Raw genomic sequence first — 24,797 nt, forward strand, 5'->3', positions numbered from 1 at the left:
GTTGCGCTTCGGCGTCCATGACAACACGGATTCTTTCGTATATACAAACCCCATGACGAGGGAAATCAACCCTATACTGACACTGAAGCGAAGAGGACAGCACTGCCTGTCTGTCTAGTCCTCCCAGATGGCGGCCTTTGCCCTTTCCGTCTCCTCCTGCTTCTTTCTCTCCGCCGCCTTCTCCTCTTCCCTGCGCTTGCGCTCCTGCTCCCGCATGGCTCTGTCGTAGGCCTTTTGCTCCTCCGTCTGCTTCGGGACCTTGACGCCGAGCGCGCTGGCAATCATGCGCCTGGCCACGGCGTCCGTCTTCTCGGGACGACGCGGACCGCCTGCCGGTGGTGCTCCTGCTGCCGAGGCGCCCGTGGGATCCGTCGTGCTGTACGGGGGAAACGAGTGAGACGCCGCGTTGTACGTGGGAGAGATGGGGGTCGGAGGAGGCGCCTTGGAGCCGTCGCCGCCCGGGGGCTTTGCCTCCTCTTCCTCATCATCGTCGTCGAGGTCCTCGTCTTCCCAGGAGTCTACGACTGGCTTCTTAGTCTTCTTGGCCGTCTTTGCGGGCTTTTTGTCGCCATCCAGCGTGAGCTTGGAGAGGGACGAGGCGACGTCTGACTTTTGACCTGAAGGCATCGTGGAAGTGAATGTGAAGTCGCGCGTGCGTGTGTGTATGTGTAAGTACGAGTATGTGATGGCAAGGTGCTGCTTGAAGAACCAAGCCCCGAGACCCCGGATGCGGTCCCGTCGGGAAGCGAGGGTGGATGTTCCCAGGTGCAGGGAAGGGAAGATCAACGAGAAAAGGGGGAGGGGGAAGCAGCGTCCGCAACGTCACGGTGGAGGAGGCGTGAAGGATCAACAGGGTGAGCGCTAATGCAGAGGTGACAATGCAGGTCGCAGCCGGGCTCGAGAGTGCAAATTCGAGTGTGAAGACGACGAGTCTGCGGGATGGAGAGCAGCTCTCGAGAGTCCAGGGCTTGTGATGGCAGGTGCCGAGGAAGACGACGGTCTGGACCCTAGGTATTAAATCAGGTAATGGACTGATGTCGAGCACTGTGACCTGTGTGAGCGGGCTGGGCAGCGGCTCCAGCTAAGGTAAGTGACATTGGATGGACTGCCGTTCCCTCTTCAGCGTGGAGTGCTTGCTCAACTTCCCCGCAATCGAGTCAAAGAGTTCGGACGCCACGGTCTAAGTACTGTGTGTGCACCCCGAAAGAGACACTGTAGCTGTTGAGGCTTACAACATGCAAACGGACAGTATGAATACGACGACTAGAAAAACACCAGTGGCTGGCCCTGCGCTGCACCCAAGCCGCTGACTGATGCATCGGTGGAATGCTCCGATGTGCTCCCGCCCGCCGGGTCCGATGTTCTTCCAGATTCTATAGGCAGCCGGGTGGAGATGTGGCCACCCCACTGGGCAACGACGTCTTCCACTCTCAGTGGCCGAGCCAGCGGCAACGTCAGTGCTCTGCTGGCTGGCGGCGGATTTTTTGGTGATGTCGTTTACTCTGTAGTCCCCCGACGTACTCCATAATAGCTAAAAAGGCTACCTACTCAGCCGGGGACCTTGACTCTCTCGCTCTCGACTGCCACTTTGTATTTGTAAGGCGACAGGAGGCCATGCGCACCGCCATCTAGGACGAGACGTCCTGTACTGCTGCAAAAATTAAACAAACCCGCACGTTTCAATTGTTCTGAAAGCTCGTCTCCCTCTTGTTCCCCCCTCTCTCCTTCCTCTCAGCGGCTATTCGCCTTCGGCCCTGCAACACCCGACTTCCACGTGCCCGCGAGACCGGAGCTTCCTCAACGCTTGCTGGTCCGCAACGCACAACCTCGCCAACACTCCCCTCGACCGCCGCCATCATGGTCATGCGATCGAGCTTCCCGAGGCGCCTCGCCCTCGGCCGCCCAGCCAACTACCTCAGACGCCCATACTCCACCCCGAGCAGGCTATCCCCCGCCAGTGCCCCGAGGTGCTCGGCTCCCACCTTCGACCGCCTGCTCCTGTCCGCCGTCCCCCGAACACAGCGAGCCGTCGCCCAATTCTCGACGTCGACGCACCGCCTGAAGGAGGAGGAGGACAACAGTGGCTTCTTTGACCGCGCCGTAGAGCCTCTGTCCGAGGAGGAGCAAAAGGCCAACCTCAAGCACCAGCGCGAGCTTGAGGAGAAGGAGCTCGCCGCCGAGGCAAAGAACTCCAGCTCCGAGTCCTCCCCCAAGAATGAAGGCTCTGCCGGCGGCGCTCAGGACGGGAAGGGCAGCAGCGCGGCGGGCGGCTCATCGGCGGGCTCTGGCAGTGGTGGCGACGATAAGGGCGACGGCAGCGGCCGCAAGGGACGCAAGTCCTCGGACAAGAGCTTGCAGAAGCCCGTCGTGCCGGACGTGTACCCCCAGGTCCTTGCCATCCCCATTGCGAAGCGGCCCTTGTTCCCCGGTTTCTATAAGGCTATCACCATCAAGGACCCCAACGTGGCCGCCGCCATCACCGAGATGATCAAGCGCGGCCAGCCGTACGTGGGAGCGTTCCTCTTCAAGGACGAGAACCAGGACGAGGACGTGATCCGCAACGTCGATGACGTCTACGATACCGGTGTCTTTGCGCAAATCACCAGTGCCTTCCCGATGCACGGCGAGCAGGGCAGCCTCACGGCCATCCTTTACCCCCACCGCCGCATCCGCCTCTCGAGCCTGCTGCCGCCCGGGACCGAGGACAAGAAGCCCAGCGAGGCCAAGGTCGAGCCCGTCCCCGAGCCGATACCCCCGAAGCCCGTCGAGGAGGAGGCGCAGCCGGACAAGAAGGGCGACGTCGTGGCGAGCTTCGAGGAGAGCGCCGTCGCGCCCAAGCCGGACCAGGCCGCGGAAAAGTACGAGCCCACCGCGTTCCTCAGGAGATACCCCGTCAGTCTCGTCAACGTCGAGAACCTGACCGAGGAGCCCTATGACCCCAAGAGCGCCGTCATCCGGGCCGTCACGAACGAGATCGTCAACGTCTTCAAGGAGGTCGCCACCATGAACAGCCTCTTCCGGGACCAGATCTCCACCTTTTCCATGAGCCAATCGACTGGAAACGTCACGTCCGAGCCGGCGAAGCTTGCAGACTTTGCCGCCGCGGTATCCTCGGGCGAGCAGGGCGAGCTCCAGGAGGTCCTTTCCAGTCTCAACGTGGAGGAGAGGATGCAAAAGGCACTGATCGTCCTGAAGAAGGAGCTCATGAACGCCCAGCTGCAGTCAAAGATCACCAAGGACGTCGAGAGTAAGATCACCAAGCGTCAGCGTGAGTACTGGTTGATGGAGCAGATGAAGGGCATCCGCCGCGAGCTCGGTCTCGAGTCTGACGGCAAGGATAAGCTGGTGGAGAGGTTTAAGGAAAAGGCCGACAAGCTGGCCATGCCCGAGGCCGTTCGCAAGGTCTTTGACGACGAAATCAACAAGCTCGCCCACCTCGAGCCCGCGGCATCTGAGTTCAACGTCACGCGTAACTACCTCGACTGGCTCACCCAGATTCCGTGGGGACAGCGCAGCGCAGAGAACTTTGGCATCAAGAATGCAATGACGGTACTCGATGAAGACCACTACGGCCTCAAGGACGTCAAGGATCGCATTCTCGAGTTCATTGCCGTTGGCAAGCTTCGCGGCACCGTCGAGGGCAAGATCATCTGCTTCGTCGGCCCTCCCGGTGTCGGCAAGACGTCTATTGGAAAGTCCATCGCCCGCGCTCTCAACCGCCAGTACTACAGATTCAGTGTCGGTGGTCTCACCGATGTGGCGGAGATCAAGGGCCACAGACGCACCTACGTCGGGGCTCTGCCTGGCCGCATCATCCAGGCGCTCAAGAAATGTCAGACCGAGAACCCCTTGATCCTGATTGACGAAATCGACAAGATCGGCCGGGGCTACCAGGGCGACCCCTCGTCTGCCCTTCTGGAACTTCTCGACCCCGAGCAGAACAGCTCTTTCCTGGATCACTACATGGACGTCCCCGTCGACCTGTCCAAGGTCCTCTTTGTCTGCACAGCCAACATGACCGACACCATCCCCAGACCCCTTCTCGATCGCATGGAGCTCATCCAGCTCTCCGGCTATGTCGCCGACGAGAAGAAGGCCATTGCAGACCGGTACCTCGCCCCCGCTGCCAAGGAGGCGGCAGGCCTGGCGAACGCCGACGTCAAGCTGAGCGAGGAGGCGATTGAGGAGCTCATCAAGTCCTACGCGCGCGAGTCTGGTGTGCGCAATCTCAAGAAGCAGATCGAGAAGGTCTACCGCAAGTCCGCCCTCAAGATCGTCCAGGACCTCGGCGAGGAGGTCCTCCCCGAGCAGGAGGCCCTCACCGACAGTGGCAAGGAGGCCCTGGAGGAGTCGGAGAAGAAGACGGAGGCTGCGAAGGAGACCGGCGAGGAGCCGGCCGAGACCCCCACGACCGAGAAGCCCCGCGTGGCCCTCAACGTCCCGGACAGCGTTCACGTCACCATCGGAAAGGAGAACCTTGTTGACTACGTCGGTCCCCCCGTCTTCACCTCGGACCGCCTTTACGAGGTCAACCCGCCCGGTGTCGCCATGGGTCTCGCCTGGACCCAGATGGGCGGTGCGGCCATGTACGTCGAGTCTATACTGCAGGCCCCTCTGCGTCCCAGCAGCAGGCCCGGCCTCGAGATCACCGGCAACCTCAAGAACGTCATGAAGGAGTCCTCCACGATTGCCTACTCCTTTGCCAAGGCGCTCATGGTAAAGGAATTCCCCGACAACCACTTCTTCGACAAGGCCAAGCTCCACCTGCACGTCCCCGACGGTGCTGTGCAAAAGGACGGTCCTTCGGCTGGTATCACCATGGCCACCTCCTTCCTGTCCCTCGCCCTCGACACGCCCGTCAACCCGACCGTCGCCATGACGGGCGAGCTGACCCTGACCGGCAAGGTGCTCCGCATCGGCGGTCTCCGCGAGAAGACCGTCGCCGCACGCCGTGCCGGGTGCAAGATGATCATCTTCCCCAAGGACTGCATGTCGGACTGGCTCGAGCTCCCAGAGGTATGAAACACATCTTTTTTTTGTACTCTGTGTACTGACCAAATCTACAGAACATCAAGGAGGGTATCGAGGGCAAGCCCGTCACCTGGTACTCCGACGTCTTTGAGCTCATCTTCCCCCAGCTGGACCGCGAGGCCGCCAACAAGTGCAAGACGTGCGAGTGGCAGAAGGAGCACGACACCAAGAAGAAGAAGGACAAGAAGAACAAGAAGAAGGACGACTCTGACGACGAGAACGACGACTAGAGAGTGCCTCACCATCAAAAAGGTAGTCAACTGGACTGCCAACCCGTTGCATCGCCATTAGACTGTCCTTTCCAGCCCGCCCGCGCCCCCAACATCCATGGACGGCCATCCCACCAAGCCACGGCCCCGCCCCGTCTTGGGATCTGCTTGCGCCCGGAGGTCCTCGACGGGAAGGACCAGGCGAGGTTGGGGCGCTGACGCGGATGACTGGACGGGGGCGTTCGGAGCGGATGTTTTTGACACACACACACACTCACAAAACGAATTAGACGAACCCGCATAAAGCCGTCACGCGTGCTGACGCATTCTCAAAGAATACCGCATCTCTACTCTAGATGGTTATTTTATCGCGTATGTTTTTGTTTTTCCAAGGCGATTGGTTAGGCGGGCCTTTGTAAGAGTAGGGTTGCAGACCAACCCAATAGCATAGACCGCGCAGCGGCAGCAGCAGTAAGAGCGCATTAGGAGGACGGCGTCGATGTGAAGGGTGGGAGGATTAGCAGGGCGCCATGTTTGCATAGGGTAGCTATTGGGCAGAGGGCAGATTCTTGTACATTACGGTCACGAGCAGTGCATAAGCACTCGGCGAGTAGCCACACACAATCAACAATTGTTAAAAGGGCACATGATTCGCGCGTGCCGTGGCCGTTTGGTGCAATGAGCATTGCGTCAACAGCATTGCATTTCAATTGGTATCCCCATCGAGGGGTCGTGACCTCCAGTGGATGCCGTTCGAGGCGAAGAAAGTGGAATAACAGAGGGGAGCCCAGTTGACCGGAAATGCTGACGCCTGCAGATGGGGGGCCGCCGACATGACGAGCACACCAACTCGAGTGAGACGCCTGCGCCGTGCATCGCGTCGAGGTTGGCTGGCGGCCGCGGGATTGGACCCCCCGATGACATCGAACGGTGGAACGGTCGTTTCTCCGGTGCTCGCCGTTGTTTTTATGATATCTGATGGCCGTCCTTCTTTGATACGAGGTCGAGTCATGGTGACATATTTCATGTGCCTGACTGTGGCCCAATTCGTTTCTTGTGCGATTGTGGACGGTGAGAGCTGCTGTGTGCACTCTGGCGCTCCTTTACAGCTGCGATGGTGGGGTATTCGTACCTCTGACTAGCTTTCCTTGCGCTTCAGGGTCTGGTCTGGCGGCACGACTAACCCACCCACGCGGGATCGGTGGGGTTTGCGGGAAGACACTCGGGTCGGCTGGGATCTGGCAAAGGGACAGACGGGAAGACCCTGGCATCGACACACCACGTCTTGTTTTGTGCCGTGTCCGTAGTGTTCCCGCCATCGATCATCGATCGTGAATCTGCTGTCCATGGCCGGGTACATCTGGCACGTTGAAGGCGGGAGATCTCCAGGCTCGCAATTGGAGAGGGCGCTTATGGTAGCATGGCTATGCCTGCTCCCAGCGCTTGGAGCAGCAATTGAGCGAGAGCCAGAGACAGAGAGAGGTGGTCAGAGAGAGGGACGGGAAACTTTTGCAACGGCGTCCATGCATTCGACGATCCCAACCGGCCGGAGACTGCACGGTTGCGTCTTGTTGACCAAGCTCGACGTCAATAGCCCCGAGCCCACCGGGTGTCTGGGTGAATGATGCAGATGCAAGCCATGCGTACAGGACGACAGCCTGTCAACGAGCAGACAGCCTCACCATTTAGGCTGCATCGGTGCCCAAGATGCAGGCAGCGCGCGAGAGTGGTTCTCGGATCCGACCACTAACGTTGACCGAGTGGCAGGGCTGACGGCGGGACTGCGCTTCCAGGTCGATTAGATATTCCATCCGATGGCCTCAGCAGAAGCAGCCCGGCTGCACTGGAAGCCAGGCCGGCGAGCCGTGCTTCAGACTAGCAGGGGACACGGGTAGGTGTGAGCAAACACCATTCGGGGCTGGGATTCTAGGCTTCCAGAGGCCGTGTCGCAGCCGACGGTACCAACCTCGCGCAGCATGGTGATTCTGGATGACGCCGGACCAGTTCGTTTCCTCTGTGCATACGGTGTCATGTTGCCGTCCCATCGTCTGTGATGCAGATGCTAGCTGCCGTGTCACCAAGACCACGGCGTAGCGTCAGGCAGTGGAGGGCGAAAGGCAAACCTTTCGAGCGCTAATTGGCAATGTGTTGGCTTCCACGACCGCAAGTGAAGACTTTGGGTCGTGCAGACGGTCTTCCCGCATGAGGGCGGCAGGCACGTGGGTATTTCGTCCCTGTTATGCTGCGCTTCTCGTGCAGACTTTGCACGCCGGCGGATGGAGAGAGATCCATCCCGTTATCTCTAAGATTGCGCAATGGTCACTGTAAGCGACGAGATTTTTGCCGCGGGTGGATGTGTAGAGTTTAGCCAGTAAAGACGCATCCCCCGTCAGACTCTCTTCGCATGTCGTTCAAGGTGGTGTTGACTAGGCTCGAGGTGGCTTCGGCAATGGGACGGACGGCGCTTCTAGCCGGCGAGCCCGTCGCGTTCTCGTCGCCAGACGTCCGCGTCCGGGACTCGGGTTTGGCCGCCGTTGCATGGCAGAATAGCACCGCGACGACGAGTGCGCCATCGGACAAGATGATCCCCCCCAGGAGCAGATCTCTCAGATAGGCATCTCTGGTCCCTGAGCGAGGGAGTCGCGATTGGTGGATGCGACGGGGGCAGCTGGGCTTGGGGTATCCGTTATGACATACCCCTGTTCGGTTGACAGGTATGTCCAAGGCCAGCGGCTGGCTGGCACCTCGATCGGCGTGATGTCCAGCCACCCATGCCGGTTCCTATTCTGACGGGGTGGACCACTATGGAAAGCAAAGGGCGGTCAATTGCTGTTTCTGAGGTTGATTACCACGGGAATGCATCGAAAGGTTTGCATGGACGAGGTGGAGGTTCGCAGGTTTGAAGGAGGGTTCAGATGAGAGCCCAACGAACCCAATGCCCAGGTTGTGCATGGGTAGGAAGCCGCTAAAGATGGATGGAGAGAGAGGGAGAGATGGAGGTGTCTAAAAAGGGTGGTGGTGGTGGTGGTGGTGGTGATGGTGGGCGGCCTCGAGCCAAGGTGGGGGAGGGAGAGAAAAGTAGCGCTTCGAGGGCTTAGCTCGTCTAAAAGGCCTGCTGCTGCTGGTTCTCCTCCAATGAATGCTGAAGAGAGGAAGGACTCGTTGGCAGTTGCAGCCCAAAGGAGAAGCGTACCTTGCCTTACCTGACAGATTTACCACTCCACCGCGTGAGGCCTACTTTTCGTTCGTCAACGGATGCACACCTGCCTGGGTAGTTTGCTGTGATGAAGCCATCCTTTCCGGGGATAGATAATGAAGACGCCCAGGCAGCGGGTGGAAAAGACGAGGGACAACGCATCACAGTTGGGAATGCCCCACCATTAAAAAAAGATGAACGGCGGTTGCAGTGACGGCGGAAGTGACAGTGACCTCCAGCTGACCTCACTTGAGGAGACCTTCTTCAGGTTACCTTACCTTACCTCATTCTGGGGCAGGCATCTTGCCCAGCCCCTCGAAGAAGCACCCTCGAAGCACCGAGCAAAGACATGGCCATATGGACACTGAACCTTCATGTTGTTAGCTCCAACACCACCACCAGCTCGCGTCTGTCTGCCTCTTCGTCTTCACCTCGGGGCGCCTCTCCTGCTGCATGCATGCATGCCATATGCACCGCTTGGGTTATCCCGTCGCGAGAAAAAGGAAAACTGCTCCAGACGCTCGCTGCACCTGAACCCCGTCAACCAGTCGCAGACCTGGACCTGGACCTGGACCTGAACCCCACGACACGGCCGTCCAGGGCAACGGTGCCCCTCCCCCTCTTCTCGGATCACCCCGGTCGCCATCACTTGTTTTCCATACAAATCAGACCGACGCTCGCCTCGTCCAGCCTGCCGCTCGCTGCTGCTGCTGCTGCTGCTACTGCTGCGATTGCTGCACCCTCGAAAAGCTCCCACCCTCGTCCAATCCAGCCGAGCCCGGCAGTACCCAACGCCAACACCAACTCCCGATCAATCCCAGCTGCGCATGCCTTACTACACCAGCTCACAGCTCCATCGCCTACATTGACGTCGACGTCGTCGGTTGCCATCCATCTTATCCCAAACCAAAACCCATCTGGCCGAAACCCAGGCCGACTGGGCTCGATCCAAGTACCGTGCCGCATAGCCCCGCGACGTGCCGCCTTGGACAAATCACCTCTCTCGCCGAATCAGTCTCTCGCCAATGCAGCCCCGGACGTAATCTGCAGTCCTCGACCTGCCTGACTATCGTGTCTGTCTAAAGTGAGCTCATCCGGCCCTCTCAGTCGTCTCCGAACAACACCACTCAACTTTGTCAAGCTGCCCCCCGGATGACAACACATACATTGCAGCTAGCACGGCCCGCACCAATTATTCGTCGATAGCCTCCAGCTTGCTTTCCCGCTCCCTCAAAAAGGCACTGCGAGTCCTGTCCCCCCGCCCCCGTTCCTCTCACACCATCTGAACATGGTCGACTTCTTCACCATTTCCTTGCTGCACATGTCCATCCTGCTCCGTCACAGCATCTGATGTCCCATCTTGCCTGCGGCTACCCGCATTCTATCCGCCACTCTCGAGTTGCAAGTAGACATCCACAACACAACGGCCGCCGTCATTCCTGTCTCGCCTTCCCCGCGCCCGGCCACCCCCCAGCCGCTGCCAGCTCAATTTAGCTCCGACCTGGCACCAAGACCGGCTCAAACCAGGCTTGACCAGGCCTGTGGTTGACCGTCTTTCCCTTCCAAGGCCCATCCTTGTCACCCGCCTAGCTAGGTCCCGGACCCGGTTCGCGGGCCTATCCATAATTAACACACCTTGCCCCCCCATAACTACACCGCTCAGAGCCTCACCTCACACCGTCGTCTTGTCGAGCTCATCGAGAACTGGAGAGTTTTGAAATCGACACTCAACCGCAGTCAGTCGCCATGGCGCAAACGAGCGCCCCCTCAGAGCCGCCGCCGCCATCATCGACGAGCCAGAGCCAGAGCCAGCCGCCAAGTACCAGCTTTCTTCGCAAATTGTTCGGACGAAACAACCGGGCTCCGGGTCCCGCCGGCCCGCCCCAGACCAAAGGGCCCGAGACCGAGCCGGAGCCCGACTCCGACGACCCGCAAAACGCTGAGCTAGGCCGCCGTTCAAGAAAGGTCGTGCCCGGGCTTCCTCGAGTGCAGACCTTCAAACGCCAGCAATCGGAGCGCAGGAATAACCTCGCACCCGTCGAGCCCTCACCCGCCGAGAGGCGTGCCTTGTCCGTCGACAGGCGCATACAGCCTTCACGCACAGCGTCGCAGACTCACTCATTCCCCCGGGCTAGCGCCCCAGACCTCTTTGAAAATGCGCCGCTGGATGTGCAGTCAGCCCCATCGGCGCCGGTCAGTCCCATCGAGGAAAAGACCGAAGACAATCTAGCTCCGATGGTGGCCCCGATGGTAGCGCACGTTGGGGAGCCTGTGCCGGAGGAGTCCCATATCCACGACCTCCAGTCCAATTCAGACGCCCATTCCGTCACGACATCGCAGTCTCACTACGAGGCCATGATCCATGACGAGCTTGAGACGACCTGGATCCTCAACCTCAGCATGCACTTCCGGGACAAGTCCAAGCGAGAAAAGTTCTTCGTCACGTACCGAGAGACGCCAACCCTCTGGCGGCGGGTGACCATATCTCTAGACTACCGCAACGCGCCCGACAACTCTCTCGAGATGGATCTGCTGCACACCAAGTCCCAGCGCGACAAGAGCTCCAAGATTTACGAAGCCATCAGGGACAGCCTGCAGGATATTCAATTTTACCAATCCGTCACCAATCTGAAGCTGCAGACAACCGACGGCCGGCTTCACGTGCACGTCGTGGAGGACGTCAATGTAAGTTTTACGGTTGTGACAGTCTGAGCCTGCCCTAACCAGTTCCAGGAAATCATCCAGTATCCCGCAGTCCGCCAGGTGCAACACCTGGGCTGTCGAAGGATAAGAGAGAGGGACATTGAGTTTGACTCGCACATGTCTGGTTTTGTATACAAAGTATGCGTTGGCGGCGAGGTGCTCATTAAGAAAGAAATCCCCGGCCCTGACACCATCGACGAGTTCCTTTACGAAATCAACGCTCTGAACCGGCTTCGCTACTCGAGAAACATCATCCGGTTCTACGGCGTTGTTGTCGACGATGACGACGAGCACGTCAAAGGCTTGCTAATCAGCTATGCCGTCCACGGGGCTCTCATCGACGTCATCTACGACAACCGACAGGAGTCGGAGCTCGGGCTACCGTGGCCTATCCGTGAGAAGTGGGCGCGTCAGATCGTGCAGGGGCTGGCTGATATCCACGAGTCCGGCTTCGTCCAGGGCGACTTTACGCTCTCGAACATTGTCATCGACTACGACTACGACGCGAAAATTATCGACATCAACAGGCGGGGCTGTCCCGTTGGCTGGGAACCTCCAGAGGCAACGCCGCTGATCGAGAGCAACCAGCGTATCTCGATGTACATTGGCGTCAAGTCTGACCTGTACCAGCTCGGCATGGTTCTGTGGGCGTTGGCGGCACAGGATGACGAGCCCGAAGCCCAGGGACGGCCTCTTCAGCTTGGAGAAGAGCACACCGTGCCGGCGTGGTACCGACAAATTGTGGACATCTGCCTGAGCGAAGACCCGCGGATGCGCCTGCAGGCCTCATCGCTCATGTCTCTCTTCCCCGGGCCCACGGACGGGGACGATGTGGCCCCTCCATCCATCTCGGTCGATGACGGCTACTCCATGCAAGAGTACTTTGTAGACGGCTACAACAGTCGGGGGAGGGTCAGGACCGTGCAGCCATCCCAAGACTGGGCATACGTCAACATGGGGCCCCAGCACGGAAACCCGAACGGAGGGTTCTCCCAGGACCCCTATTACTACACCAGAGGTCGATCCCCTCCGAGCCCTCTCCCGAGCCACTACGCCGGGTGGGCTGGTGCTAAGAACATTGCGCCTTCATACAGCGACATCGGGGCCGACGAGGTTGAGGAGCCTAAGAGCGCTACGCCGACGACCAGCAAGGACTCTGTCGCGACCCCGGAGCCGTTGGAAGAGACGAGCAGAGCCATGCAGCAGAAGCTGGAGGAGCTGCAGTTCACGCCAATGTCCCTGCCGCCCTTGGACGAAGTCGAGGTCGACCATACGCCGATTCAGGAGGACACCAAGCTCGTGCATGATGAGCTTGCTCAGGTGCTGTCCCGACAGGAGCAGGCGGACCCGCGCACCCCTGCGGACCCGGTCGACATACGGACGGCGGTGGCGAGCCCCATGACGATCAAGGACGACGCTGACGCGGGTAACGACACGGAGGACGAGAGGTTCAGCACCGAGGACGAAAACGAAAAGGAGGAAAGAGAGCAGCAGCAGCGGGGGAAAGTAGCACAAGGGCAATCAGCGCCCGAAGAAAAGGGGTCCACAGAACCCAAGGACCAAACGGACAGGAACGATCATGTCTTGGGGGCAGAGAAGGACGTTGCAGCTCGTAGAGACGTGGCAACGAAGCCGATCACCACCCCGCCTTCTGGGGAAGCTCCACCACTCGCTCGTTCGGAGGCGCGGCCGGAGACCGAGAAGGGCTCTGCCGCCGCCGTCGAAACTCGGCCGGTCTCAGCGGAACGAACATCTGCCGGAAGTATCACCAAAGCCGAGGCCCCGGAGCTCAAGGGGGTTGGAGGGGCGCATTCGGGCGGAGACGAACGAGTGGTGCACGAGAAGGCGTCCTACGATGAAGACTTGGCATTTGGCGATGATTAGCACAACAGCGGCGACGATGACGACGATATCGACAGACGTTAGCATGTAACACCAGCAAGAGGTTGGCATTTACAGGCGACTTTGCATGAAGGAGGCAACTTGTATTCCGGACACTGGAGGTATTTTTTTTTTTTTTTTTTTTCCTGTTTTGGCGATGGCACCATATTTTCCCCAGCATAGCATCGGTGTAGATCCTTGAGGACCATGTATGTGTAATAGATGGTTGTGTGGCACCAGACCGGCTTTTCCCACAAGCCAGCATTGGCGAGAGTGAAACTCCGAGCTTGCCTTTTGGTCTTTGTCAAAGTGAATCCCGGGCTTTCGGAAACCTTGCAACAGACCACAGTTTGTCCCTGCGTGAGGTGTGCGGATCATGAACAGGAGTAGAGCAAATCAGACGAGACTGAGCCCTTTATCAAAGCACTCGCGGTTGCCAGAAATTCTCCGAGATCTGGACGGATGAGACTGAGCCCTCGATCCAAGCACGCGCAGCTGCAACCACTCCTCCGGATCTTGCCATGTAACGGCCGAGCAGAGCGACCCAAGCTGACGGAAAACTTCAGTATTAGAGAGGTGGCGAGTCAAGCAGTCAGAGCTCACCTCAGAGCTCTGTGAAAGCTTCCAGCTTGGGAGCTTGGGGCGCTTTAACTCGGAGGCGGCTAGCTCCCGCGGCAAAACGTTTGGATGAGAGGAGCGATGGAATGACAGGGCGGGTCGGGTGTGGCGTCGGCCAAGTCCTAGAGGGAGCGCCTTACCATATCGGGTTAGCATGGAAAGGTTCCAGAAGGGCGAACCTTTTCTCTCACTCAGGGCGAAGGGCCTCTGCGTCTGCGAATCGTTGATCGTGAGTCTCGTCTCGAAATATGGTTATCTAATCCACCACGTGACCAATCGTTAGCCACCACCATGAAGGGGGCAGAAGGGGATCGCGATGGCCAGTGATGGGCAATGGAAATCCACAATGGAGAGAAGAAGAGCAAGCAACCTCGGGATGGCGGGCAAACGACACCTGTGATCCCTGCCATGTCCTGCAGCTCTGGGGCGGAGGTTTGCGGGGCAGGGTCCTGTTTCTGTTGGGGATGTGCCGGGATGCCGAAGTGGGATCTGGGTCGTCGTCTTTTTTTCAGTAAAAAAAGATCGTCGAACGTAAGCGAAGTTCATGACGGAATGGGCCCGGCTTTGGGGCGGTTGTGAATGTCACAGGACGGCCGATCGAGGGGCTGCCGAGGTCAAGGAGGGATTGCATGCATCTGTCATTGATGGACGCTCACGCCGCCGCTTTCTTGTGAGAACGAACCAAATTACCCGCGTAGTTGAGTTCCACGAGACCGTTGTCGCGGCGATAAGGGAGAGAGTGACAGGTTCCCTGCCCAAGTGGAGGCGCCCTACCACAGCAGAGCTCGGAGGCAACGTGAGACCTTCGTCACTCGATGGAGCTTTAGTGGGGAACATGTTGAGGGAGAGCAAACGAACCGCCACCGCCGATTCAGACTACTCTGTTGGTTCGTTGTCGCCTCCATTCTCGCGGTGTGTTCTGTCTCTGCGCATGATGCGGCGGGGGCCTAGACAAGAGGTCGATTGATCGGTCAGTCTGAGACAGCGGCTTGAAGCTTGTAACTGGGTGAGTCGCCTCAGTCACTTTTGGCGCGATCCCGACTTTTTCCTGCCGCCCCCAAGAAGGGACATGAGGATGGCCAGTTCTCGTCCGATGGAGCAGCGGTAAGAGATTGTTGAAGAGAATGAATGGTGGTGTCTGTCAGAAAGGCAAGCAGCTGCAGAAACAGAGCTACTGCATAGGGCAAGACGGGAGATGTCACTGTAGGACAAGGCTCGAGGCGTCTCTGCTTGCCTTGTCTCGTCTGTCGAACCGAGGCGTTGCTGGTGAGAAGCGGCGGTTTCAGATATCGCCACTTGGACGAGACGGCATTTGGGGATGTGTATCACAGAATTGCGATGCGATGCGGTGTTTGCAGGGAGAACCGGGCCAGGCCAGCCATGCCAACGGGCACTGTGAGTTGTGAAGTTCTCCCAGCACAGGAAGCTCTCTCTTCAGCCCTCAGCCCTGGGGGAGTCGTGGAAAGAATGCAGATTGGGGTGGTGTGGGTGTGGATGGGCGTTGCCCGATGAGGTAAGGTGGATTCCAGCCGCCCATCCGCCCCGCCCCAGCGGCGACCACATGGCAGGGGTCAGCCCCCGTCCCGTCCAATCAAGGACCCGTCATATTGAAAAGCGTTGGGGAAGTTGTTGGGAGCCGGGGCCTCTTTTTTTTCTTCTTTGGACCGCATCTCGTGCGTGCTTGCCAGTTATTCATTGCAGATTGACAACCTCCCACCCTCACTACGGCGCAGAAAAGGCACAATGTGTACTTGCCTGCAACCCCAGAGCCCCCCTCCCCCCGACAAGGCACCAAAAAAGCCAGCCAAGGTGTGACCTGATCTGGGGCCGTCAATCGTCTCATCCTCGGCTGTGCGGAGAGATCCTGCGCTCAAGAAGAGCCCGAATTTGCTTCTGATCCCCAAGCCTCGAGTCGGAGATGGCATGTTTTCGAGCCGTCATGGCCGTGTTTGATGACATTTGAACGCTTTTTGTTGGCTCCTTGGGGATAAGGGTCCTCTGAGGGGATCTGAATAGTTGAATCTGGCCGTCGTGGTCCCTTCCCCCAACGAAGACTACCTAAGAGAGATGGGCCAAGATTGCTCAGATCATGCTGTGCACTTGCTGCTGCCGCTACGCATGGGCGTGAGGTTAAGGTCGAGGCCGTGACAGGTAACAGACGGACCGACGGAGCAGCCAGCGGAGGGAAGGGAGGGATTCCTGGATTCAGAGCAACGCCGGCAAGCGACGTGGAGGTTTAAGCAGAGAAGGTGATGATTTGGCAATGGCTAACACGGGCTAGGTAACTGCTATCATGCAATGCAGCTACTGTGATGTAAGATGGGTGAAGGTCACTTCCTATTACGATCCGCTCTACACCACCAATTGGCACATCTGCAAGGGAAGCCGCGGCTGGTACCTTTCCGGCGGTGGCAGGTGTGCGAGATACAACCACAACCACGACTGGCCACTTGCATTCTTGCCTCGCGGTTTGTCTACCGCAGTATGTACTTTGCCAGCAGTTCCCGCCGGGAAGGTAGACAGGCATATCAGCATCTGGCCGCTGCTCGGGATACACGCACACGCGTCTCTCAAGGCACGGTGCCTGGGTCACTCTTCGGTGAAGTGCGGCGGCGGGGACGGGACCTGGGAAACTAGGTGGTCCAACGGGAAGCTTCTTCGTCGCTGTGCCTCCCCATCTGCCCATTTTCTTTGCAAATCCCGGCCAGGTCCAAGTCCCGCCAGCAAGTCAAGTCAAACCCCACGACCCACGGTGCATTTGTCTTTGCATTTTTGGCTGATTGTGATTGCTGGTCCTGACCTGATTGATTCACCAACACCCACCCGCACCCCCCCCCCCCCCCCCCAATCCCCACCACCCCTCCCACCCTTCCACTTCCCACTCAACTCGTTTGCTGGGATTTTTTGATCCTGGTGGGTGGCGGACAACTCGCCCAAAGGTACCCCGGCCTCCGTACTCCGTACCTTTTTTCCTCCTTGCTGGGGCCTGGTCAACTATCTGATATCCCTTTATATAACTCCCGGCTCTTCAACCCCCCTTCCTCTCTTTCTGATCTTCGTCTCCAGACTTGCCCTCAAACCCAAAGTCCATCGCCCGCCTGGCTTTTGGACACCGACCTTGTTGTTGTGTGGACGTTGCTTCGACCACAAGGCATACCGATCGTCTCCGGCTTAGACAGCCCCGGAGTCCCTCGACTTCCGAACAGATCCGACGACCTCCCCAGTGAAGCCCGTTGGCTCTCATCAACATGTCGGCGGCAACTTCGTCCTCGGCCGCGAAGCCCAAGGAGGTTTCGGCCTTCCCTGATGGCACCAGCGACTACGTTCCCGTCCGTGCCTCCAAGGCTTACGACACCAAGAAGCCTCATATGTGCGTCCTGGCCACAGCTGGTTGAACTACCACTCGCTAACTTTCACACAGTTCTACCCAGCCCATCACCTGGGGTAACTGGTACCAGCACGTCAACTGGTTGAACACCACCTTCATTCTGGTCATCCCCTTGGTCGGCCTCATCTACTCCTACTGGGTCCCTCTCCAGTGGAAGACCGCCGCCTTCGCCGTCATCTACTACTTCAACACCGGTCTTGGAATTACTGCTGGATACCATCGCCTGTGGGCTCACCGCTCCTATAAGGCCAGCCTGCCCCTGAGAATCTACCTTGCCGCCGTCGGCGCTGGTGCTGTTGAGGGTTCCATCCGTTGGTGGTCTCACGGCCACCGTGCTCACCACCGCTACACCGATACCGACAAGGACCCCTACTCCGTTCGCAAGGGTCTCCTCTACAGCCACATCGGCTGGATGGTTATGAAGCAGGACCCCAAGCGCATGGGCCGTACCGACATCTCCGATCTCAACGAGGACCCCGTTGTCATGTTCCAGCACATCCACTTCATCAAGTGTGTCATCGGCATGGGTGTCGTTTTCCCTACCCTCGTCTGCGGTCTCGGCTGGGGTGACTGGATGGGCGGCTACATCTACGGTGGCATTCTCCGCATCTTCTTCGTCCAGCAGGCTACCTTCTGCGTCAACTCCCTGGCCCACTGGCTCGGTGACCAGCCCTTCGACGACCGCAACTCACCGCGTGACCACGTCATCACTGCCCTCGTCACTCTCGGTGAGGGATACCACAACTTCCACCACGAGTTCCCCTCCGACTACCGCAACGCTATCCAGTGGTGGCAGTACGACCCCACCAAGTGGAGCATCTGGATGTGGAAGCAGCTCGGCCTCGCCTCCGACCTGAAGCAATTCCGCCAGAACGAGATTGAGAAGGGCCGTGTCCAGCAGCTGCAGAAGAAGCTCGACCAGAAGCGCGCCAAGCTCGACTGGGGTGTTCCCCTGGAGCAGCTGCCCGTCATCGACTGGGACGACTTCGTTGCTCAGGCCAAGGGCGGACGCGGACTCGTTGCTATTGCTGGTGTCATCCACGACGTTACCGACTTCATCAAGGACCACCCCGGTGGCAAGGCTCTCATCTCTTCCGCCATTGGCAAGGATGCCACTGCCACCTTCAACGGCGGTGTCTACCTCCACTCCAACGCCGCTCACAACCTGCTCTCCACCATGCGTGTCGGTGTCCTGCGTGGTGGCTGCGAGGTTGAGATCTGGAAGCGCGCTCAGTTCGAGAACAAGGACATGACCTATGTTACCGACTCGAACGGTCAACGTATCACCCGCGCTGGCGACCAGGTCACCAAGGTCCAGCCCCCTGTTGCCAGCGCTGACGCTGCATGAACGAGATGATGGATGGTAAAATTTAATGACTTGGGAGGGTTGTTTCGAACCAACGAGGCGGTGATGTGGGAGCTTCGAACTTTCACTTCAGACAGCAGATCCGGGCCAACAGGCTTGGGCTGCTCTCATAACGACCATCGCGTCGTTATTGGTGTTTCGCCTTGACACTCATTCCATCCGCTATGGTTGAGCAATGAGTGGCAGCAGCGGCCGACCTCACAATTATGGGTATCATTAGGGCGTTTGCGGGGTCGGGCATCACGGAAGGCGTTCACTTGCAGTTCATTGAAGCTGTTGCTTAGAATAGAAAACAGGAAGCCCATCAGAGGGCGAGAATGAATATGCGAGAAACCTATTTTAACTTATCGTTCCGTTACTCTGTCATGTTCACGACCATAATAAAGCGCAGGCAACCACGAGAGTGCAGTCCCCGAGACCGATTGTAAACTTGATGTTCACGGGTCAGTAATGGCGTTGTACAAGCCAGCAAGAAGCGTCGTTCAGACAGCCTGAACAACCTCGTCAACCACCCTGCCCAGAGCCGCAATCACATGTTTGTATCCGTCTCGGCGGTACTGTACCTCTTTAATAATGGAAAGACTCGCTTGAGCCCGTCCCGCAATCCGCACGCGGCAAGACCAGGGCACACGATAAGGCTTGTCTCGGGCTGGCGCCAAAGGTGCCCTTCAACTGCGGGACGGGGCCTGGAGCCTGAAGGTAAGAATCAGCAGAAAAAAAAGCCCGGTGTTGGGGCGGAGAGCCGGGCGAACGGCTCGGCCGCTGGCTTTCCGCACTTTGGGCTACCCAGGCGGCGGAAACTAGAAAAGATGAGTTATGCGACTACAACACTGCAACACAACGACTTTCCCAACAAAAATGGGGGGACGCTACAACACACAAACTCCACAATAAGAGACACGCGCATATGATGCCACCGAGGAAACAGCACTCGTTCAAATGATATCGAAACACATGCAAAATGTACGCAGTACACATGATAACTGACCCACCTCTCAAAGCCACTTACCCGCATGTTGATATGCCTCGGGTGTGGTTATCAACAACCACGTTGGACAGGGATCGCTCTGGACACCACATCCCCGCGGCTCCTTTCCCGCCCCTCCTCCAAGCTCAATATCAACATCATCAGTGCTGACGACCAGCAGTATGTGACACGCTTCGAGCCTTCTCAAGTTGCCACATGGTCGTTGCGATGCCTCGGACATGAGGGAAACACGTGGGTTAATGTACGTAAATTGCAAGGGAGGCACTTTTGCCATCAAAACTATCGAGTGATGCAGTGTGCGTGTCCCTCCTTCAAAGCAGATGTACCTCCTCGACTGTGATGTTACCGCCTCAGCCGGTCTAATGCAATTCTAGAACCATAAAAGAGAAAACCATGGCTGCCTCCGATCCCGCCCTCAACAGATGGCATGCTCGTCGCCTTCGCTCTCGAAAAGGGAATAAAATAACTTGAAGCGGTGTGGTATCGTCACGTCATTGGACGCTGAAAACTGAGAATGCCTCCCCCTCCCTACACCAAACAATGCAGCCACCTGATGACGGACGGACGAGTCCTTTCGCAAGTGGCAACCAACTAAGAGAAGAAAAAGTCGTGTGTCGAGGCCAATCGCCGAGCTGCCTCAATTCCATAAACTCCGAAACACCAGGTTGCAATGCCCGCGCGGCGCAGTTCGAACTAGTCGTTTCGATCCTTGACGTTGCTGCGTCGTCGTAACTCATTTGAAGAGACTTCTAAGGTCCAGCAGCCGTTGCCGAGCCGCCTCGCTCTTGTCAAACACCCGGTCTTTTCTGTCCATGCTGAGACTGGCGAGCTTGTTCTTCTTTTCTTGCAACTCCAGCATCTTCTCTTCGAAACTGTTGCGCATAATGTATCGCACCGTGCGGACCGGTCGCTTCTGCCCAAGACGATGGACTCGGTCGATAGCCTGAGCCTCAGCCGCCGGGTTGTATTGAGGCTCCATGACATAGACGTTGTTGCCGGCCGTCAGGTTGAGTCCGAGGCCACCTGCTGTGATTGAGACCAAGATGACATGCACGGAGTCGTCCTCCCTGAAAGTGTCCATCGCCTGCGTACGGGCGACACGAGACATGCTGCCGTCGAGACGTACGTATTTGATTTCCAGCTTGTCGAGCGCCAGCTGAATCAGATCAAGGTGCGACGTCCACGTTGAGAAGACAACGGACTTGTAAGGTGGCTCATGCGGGTTCGCGTCGCTGTCGTCTCTCGACTTGAGGAGGTCTTCGACGAGCGCCCTCGTCTTCGTGTGCGGCCCAGTGTACTTGTCGAAGCCTTTGCGGCCGTTTGTCGTCGTCTTGTCCTTGGCAGGTCCTTCGTGCTCAACCTTGATTCGCGAGCGACGAATATCCACATAAGCAGGCTTGATGATCGTGGAGCAGATGGGACAGGGTCCGACGGCCTGACCGGCTGGCAGCAATCGCTTGGCTTGCTCCTTGACACCTCTAATGCAGGAGCCGCAAATGATGTGGAAGCACGGCGTCATGTATCCGAGAATGTCTTCTTGTCCCTCCGACTCGATGCTAGCGTCGTCATTGGTGCCCAACTTCTTGGAGCAGGAGCTGCAGACATCTGTGTTCGTTTCCTGCATGAGCTCAAACATCTCGTACGCCTTGCGGTCCGACAGCCCGGGCTTCTGGTCTTCATCGTCGCTGTCCAGGTCAATAGCCATGTCAGCAGTCATTCCTTGAAGAGCCTCGAGATCTTCATCGTTGAGAAGATCCTTGCCGTGGGCACAGAGAAGCCGGAGCCGCAAAATGGAACGAAGAATGTGGATGTATGTGTGCCCTCCCAATGCACGCTGCACCCCGTTTCCAGCGAGAACCTTGACTCGGTCCTGGGCGTTCTTTTCAAACAGATCGTAAATCTCGCGCTCCTCCGCCGTGAAGTCGAGCTTGACAATGTGGTCGCTCCGCGGGGGCAGGTTGATCTTGTCCTTCAACCGGCGGAGGGTAACGCTGTCCACCAGCACGCGGAGCTTTGGCACAATCTCCGTGTCACACGCCTTGAACGGGTCCACGATGAAGCGGTTGAACTTGTTCCGATCGTCAAAGGGTCTGAGTCTGATAAACTGGAGCAACGCAGCCAAGTCTTCAAGACGGTTCTGGACGGGGGTTCCGGTGACGGCCCAACGGCGTGCAGCCTGCAGTCGGACAATGGCTTTGAACTGGAGAGTCGCCACCTCACGAATCATGTGAGCCTCGTCGAGCACGATACGGAACCAGCCAATTTCTTCCAACGGGTATTTGCCTCCCTTGCGCTTGCTGCGTGCGCCCAATTCGCTCGACACGGAGCCGTAGGTGGTGATGACCAGGTCGTAGTCTGCCAGCTTATCGGCCTCCCTGGTCCTGTTCGAGCCGTGGTAAATGTAGTAGCTCAGCTCGCCAGGCGCAATGTGCTGCTTGATTTGCTCCTCCCAGTTAGTCACTGTGCTCAGGGGGCAGACCAGCAGAGTTGCTCTTGTGTTCGTGGTGACGCTGGTCAGCGGCAGGGTGCTTGAGGCCGTCGCTTTGCCTCCTGCCTTTTGCGGTGGCATCTCAGGCTGGACCGGAGCGCGGCTGGCCCATTCGCGGGCTTGGTCAAGCGAGCTGGCGATGAGCGAGAGGACACTCAGGGTCTTTCCCAGGCCCATCATGTCGGCAAGGATACCGCCATGGGTATCACTGGGAAGCTGTCGTTCTGCATGACCGGTGATGACGTTGTAGTAAGACTTTTGACCGTTGGGGCCAATGCGTAACTGCCACATGGTACCCTTGGTTCTCTCCTCGGCACTCGATGTCTTTTCTCTCGATGTCATGAAATACAGTCCCTGCTTCTGGTGCTTGAGCAGCGGAGTGGTGATGACGGCGGCTGGATCAAGCTCTGGGAGCTCATCACTGTTACCCATCGAATCAAACACGCCCATGACGTCTGAGCGGATCTCCTCCACGGTCCGCGGGGTCGGGTTCGTGTAGTAGGTGGTGGACGTCTGGGGGTTGTAGTGGGCAAGTGCTCCCGAGAGGGACCTAGGGGCGTTTCCGGCCGCCGGCTTCGGGGCCTCGGCATGGACGTTCTCGTATCGTATGCCCTTGTCGACTCTGTTAGGGTGACGAAGGATAATGTTGTGTCTCTGAAAGTGCTTGCCGATGGCTTTGGCGAACTTGTACTGGCCGTAAAGCGTCATCTCCACAGGGTAGGATCGCGATATGGGCTGGCCCGGTTGCTCGTCAGGCTGCTTCCGACGCCCTGGGATCTTGCAGTCGGTCCTGAGACTGACGTTGGAGTCCAGCAACGGGACGAGCGCAGTAGCAGTGGCCGCGTCCACGTTTCCAATAATCTCTCGAGTATGGTCGTACGCCTGGATTCGCTTGGTCGATTCACCCAGGATTCTCTTCAGAACGATCTTGACCGGCGCCGTGTAGTCCGCTCCAAAGATACTCTGCGCTCCGGGCTTCGCGGATGGTACCCTATGGCAGTCGAGGTGACCGGACAACATGCCGTAGCAGACCTCTTCGTTACCGGGGTTCGCGACCATGACAACGTCGTCGTCACCTCCTGTCAAATCCACGGTCTGTGTGGACGCCTGTGGACCTTCCTTCTTGCCCTCGTCTTGCTTTTCCTTCACATATGCGCCAAGCATGCCGCTGCCCCCACCTGCCATGGTCTTCTTGTTGCTGTCCGCGTCAGACTCGGGGGTGTCGACTTTTCTGCGCTTGGGTTGGGGAGCTGCAGCGCGGTCTTGAACATGGTTCATCCGCTCAATGACGCTGCCCACTCCGTAGGGCGAAGCGCCGCCGTCGAGGACGGGTGTCGACGCGCCCGAAGCCATGCTGGGCGTCAAAGATTCGCTGGGCGTGTCATTCGGACTCGCGAATTGGAACACCATCGCGTTGTTTGCGTTGTGATTCATCGGGGCGGCTCGCGTCGCTAGAGTTTGTGGTTTTGGGGAGTTTCGTCTCGCGGTCGAGGTCGAAGACGCATACGAACGAGGGGCTAGCAAGGCTTGCGCGTTCCACGTTTGCGGCTGGGGGTTGGTGGCCAAGCTGGCTCGGCCTGGAGGGGGAGATCTTGTCAGTATTACCCCGCTCTCTGTGTGCCTGGGAAGGTCGAAGGCTATGGGAGATATTGAAGAGGAAGGAGGGGAGGTGCTGTGGTCGAAGGCAAGAGGCAGGGACTCACCGTTTGGTCTGTTTGGAGACGCCATGGCGACGACTTGTCACCAGGCAGGTGCCAAGCCTCGAGGATCGGTGGGTTCTGGAGGCCTCACACCAGTAGGCTTCGTATTATAGGCAGTCTGGACGGAGTTGTTGCGATCATCACAGACGAGAGATATGTAGAAGGTATTTTATATCACTCTGGCGGCGGGGTTGAAAGCACTGAGGTCCTGAGTGTGTGGCTGAGATGGAGAAAGATTCGGAAAAGAGAGATTGAACTTGGCAATCACAAGACTTCCAGCCAGTGAATGCTGCTGTTTGGAACAGATGGGAAGGAATAGCCGACCACAGCCAGTCAGTCGGGCGAGGCAGGCACAAGGCTGGTGGTAGATTCAGTGTGTTGTGGTGAATACAAGACCGACAAGGTATCCAGGCGGGGAGTCACAACCGGGGTGTGAGTCGTTCTCGAAGTCGTTATCGTCACTCTTTAGGTAGAGAGATGAGAGCGCAAAGCCAAAGGTCGTGATTGGGGCGCAAAGGGGGAACGAGGTCGAAAGTCGTCGTCGAGTCGAGTCGACACCAGATCAAAGTGCGCTGACTTCCATGCCGCCGTGTCCCTGCCTTTGATAAGGAAGGGCGAGATGAGGAAGAAAAACTTCCTCCGGTCTGGCGCGAAGGACGGAAAAATCAAATGGTGATGACAATAAGGCAAGCGCCGGTCTAGTGCAGACCCAGGGCAGGAAGGGCGCCGGCGTATTCGCGGAGAGGTGCGGGCTGAGGTGGGTGCTGAGGTATCCGTAGGTAAGTGGTGGTGGAGGTGGTGGTGGTGGTGGTGGTAGGCGCGGCATATGGGATGCGGTGCGGCGTTGGCTGCAGCAGCGCAGCCTTCTTGCAGCTGAGGTCACTCCCTCCGCCTCTTGCAGCGGGGCATCTGCGGTGGAGACAGGCTGGTTCCCGATTCCGATTAGCTATCTGGAAAGTTCATCTTCCTCACGTGGCCATCCTTTTCAGAGGGAGCCTGGTCTGTGCGCCCCACATCAACCCATCTCGGCCCAGCCAACATCCCACTCTCTGTGTCACTCTAGACGACACTATGCGCTCTTAGCACCCGCTTGTCCAAGGCAACCTGTGAAAGTGTGAAAGTCTGAGGGGTCACTTGACCCGTCGACTTTTTCCACACCTCGCTGTCTGGCCCCGACGACTCGTATCGCTCACTCACTGGCTTCTTTGTCTTGTTGCCAAAGTTTGGAT

General features: G+C 58.1%; 5 protein-coding genes across 5 annotated transcripts; 3 read left to right on the forward strand and 2 right to left on the reverse strand.

Moving 5' to 3' along the window:
• Positions 1-114: 114 nt before the first annotated feature.
• Positions 115-627, reverse strand: COL26b_003231 (uncharacterized protein; the record flags this gene model as incomplete). The annotated part of the gene is made up of 1 exon (XM_053176132.1): positions 115-627. The coding sequence occupies one exon, from the start codon at positions 625-627 to the stop codon at positions 115-117; it is 513 nt and encodes a 170-aa protein (XP_053040032.1).
• A 1,230-nt stretch (positions 628-1,857) lies between these two features.
• PIM1 (ATP-dependent Lon protease pim1) lies at positions 1,858-5,261 on the forward strand (the record flags this gene model as incomplete). The annotated part of the gene is made up of 2 exons (XM_053176133.1): positions 1,858-5,016; positions 5,067-5,261. 2 exons carry the CDS (start codon positions 1,858-1,860, stop codon positions 5,259-5,261), a joined length of 3,354 nt encoding a protein of 1,117 aa, XP_053040033.1.
• A 4,921-nt stretch (positions 5,262-10,182) lies between these two features.
• On the forward strand, positions 10,183-13,023 carry COL26b_003233 (uncharacterized protein; the record flags this gene model as incomplete). Its single annotated transcript, XM_053176134.1, has 2 exons — positions 10,183-11,121; positions 11,170-13,023. 2 exons carry the CDS (start codon positions 10,183-10,185, stop codon positions 13,021-13,023), a joined length of 2,793 nt encoding a protein of 930 aa, XP_053040034.1.
• A 3,863-nt stretch (positions 13,024-16,886) lies between these two features.
• Positions 16,887-18,374, forward strand: OLE1 (stearoyl-CoA 9-desaturase; the record flags this gene model as incomplete). The annotated part of the gene is made up of 2 exons (XM_053176135.1): positions 16,887-17,008; positions 17,060-18,374. The coding sequence occupies 2 exons, from the start codon at positions 16,887-16,889 to the stop codon at positions 18,372-18,374; spliced, it is 1,437 nt and encodes a 478-aa protein (XP_053040035.1).
• Positions 18,375-20,113: 1,739 nt separating this feature from the next.
• On the reverse strand, positions 20,114-23,302 carry COL26b_003235 (uncharacterized protein; the record flags this gene model as incomplete). Its single annotated transcript, XM_053176136.1, has 1 exon — positions 20,114-23,302. The coding sequence occupies one exon, from the start codon at positions 23,300-23,302 to the stop codon at positions 20,114-20,116; it is 3,189 nt and encodes a 1,062-aa protein (XP_053040036.1).
• Between the last annotated feature and the right edge of the window lie 1,495 nt (positions 23,303-24,797).

This window comes from Colletotrichum chrysophilum (assembly GCF_026319265.1).
Source record: "Colletotrichum chrysophilum strain AFK26 chromosome Unknown scaffold_17, whole genome shotgun sequence".
Classification (NCBI taxonomy): Eukaryota; Fungi; Ascomycota; class Sordariomycetes; order Glomerellales; family Glomerellaceae; genus Colletotrichum; species Colletotrichum chrysophilum.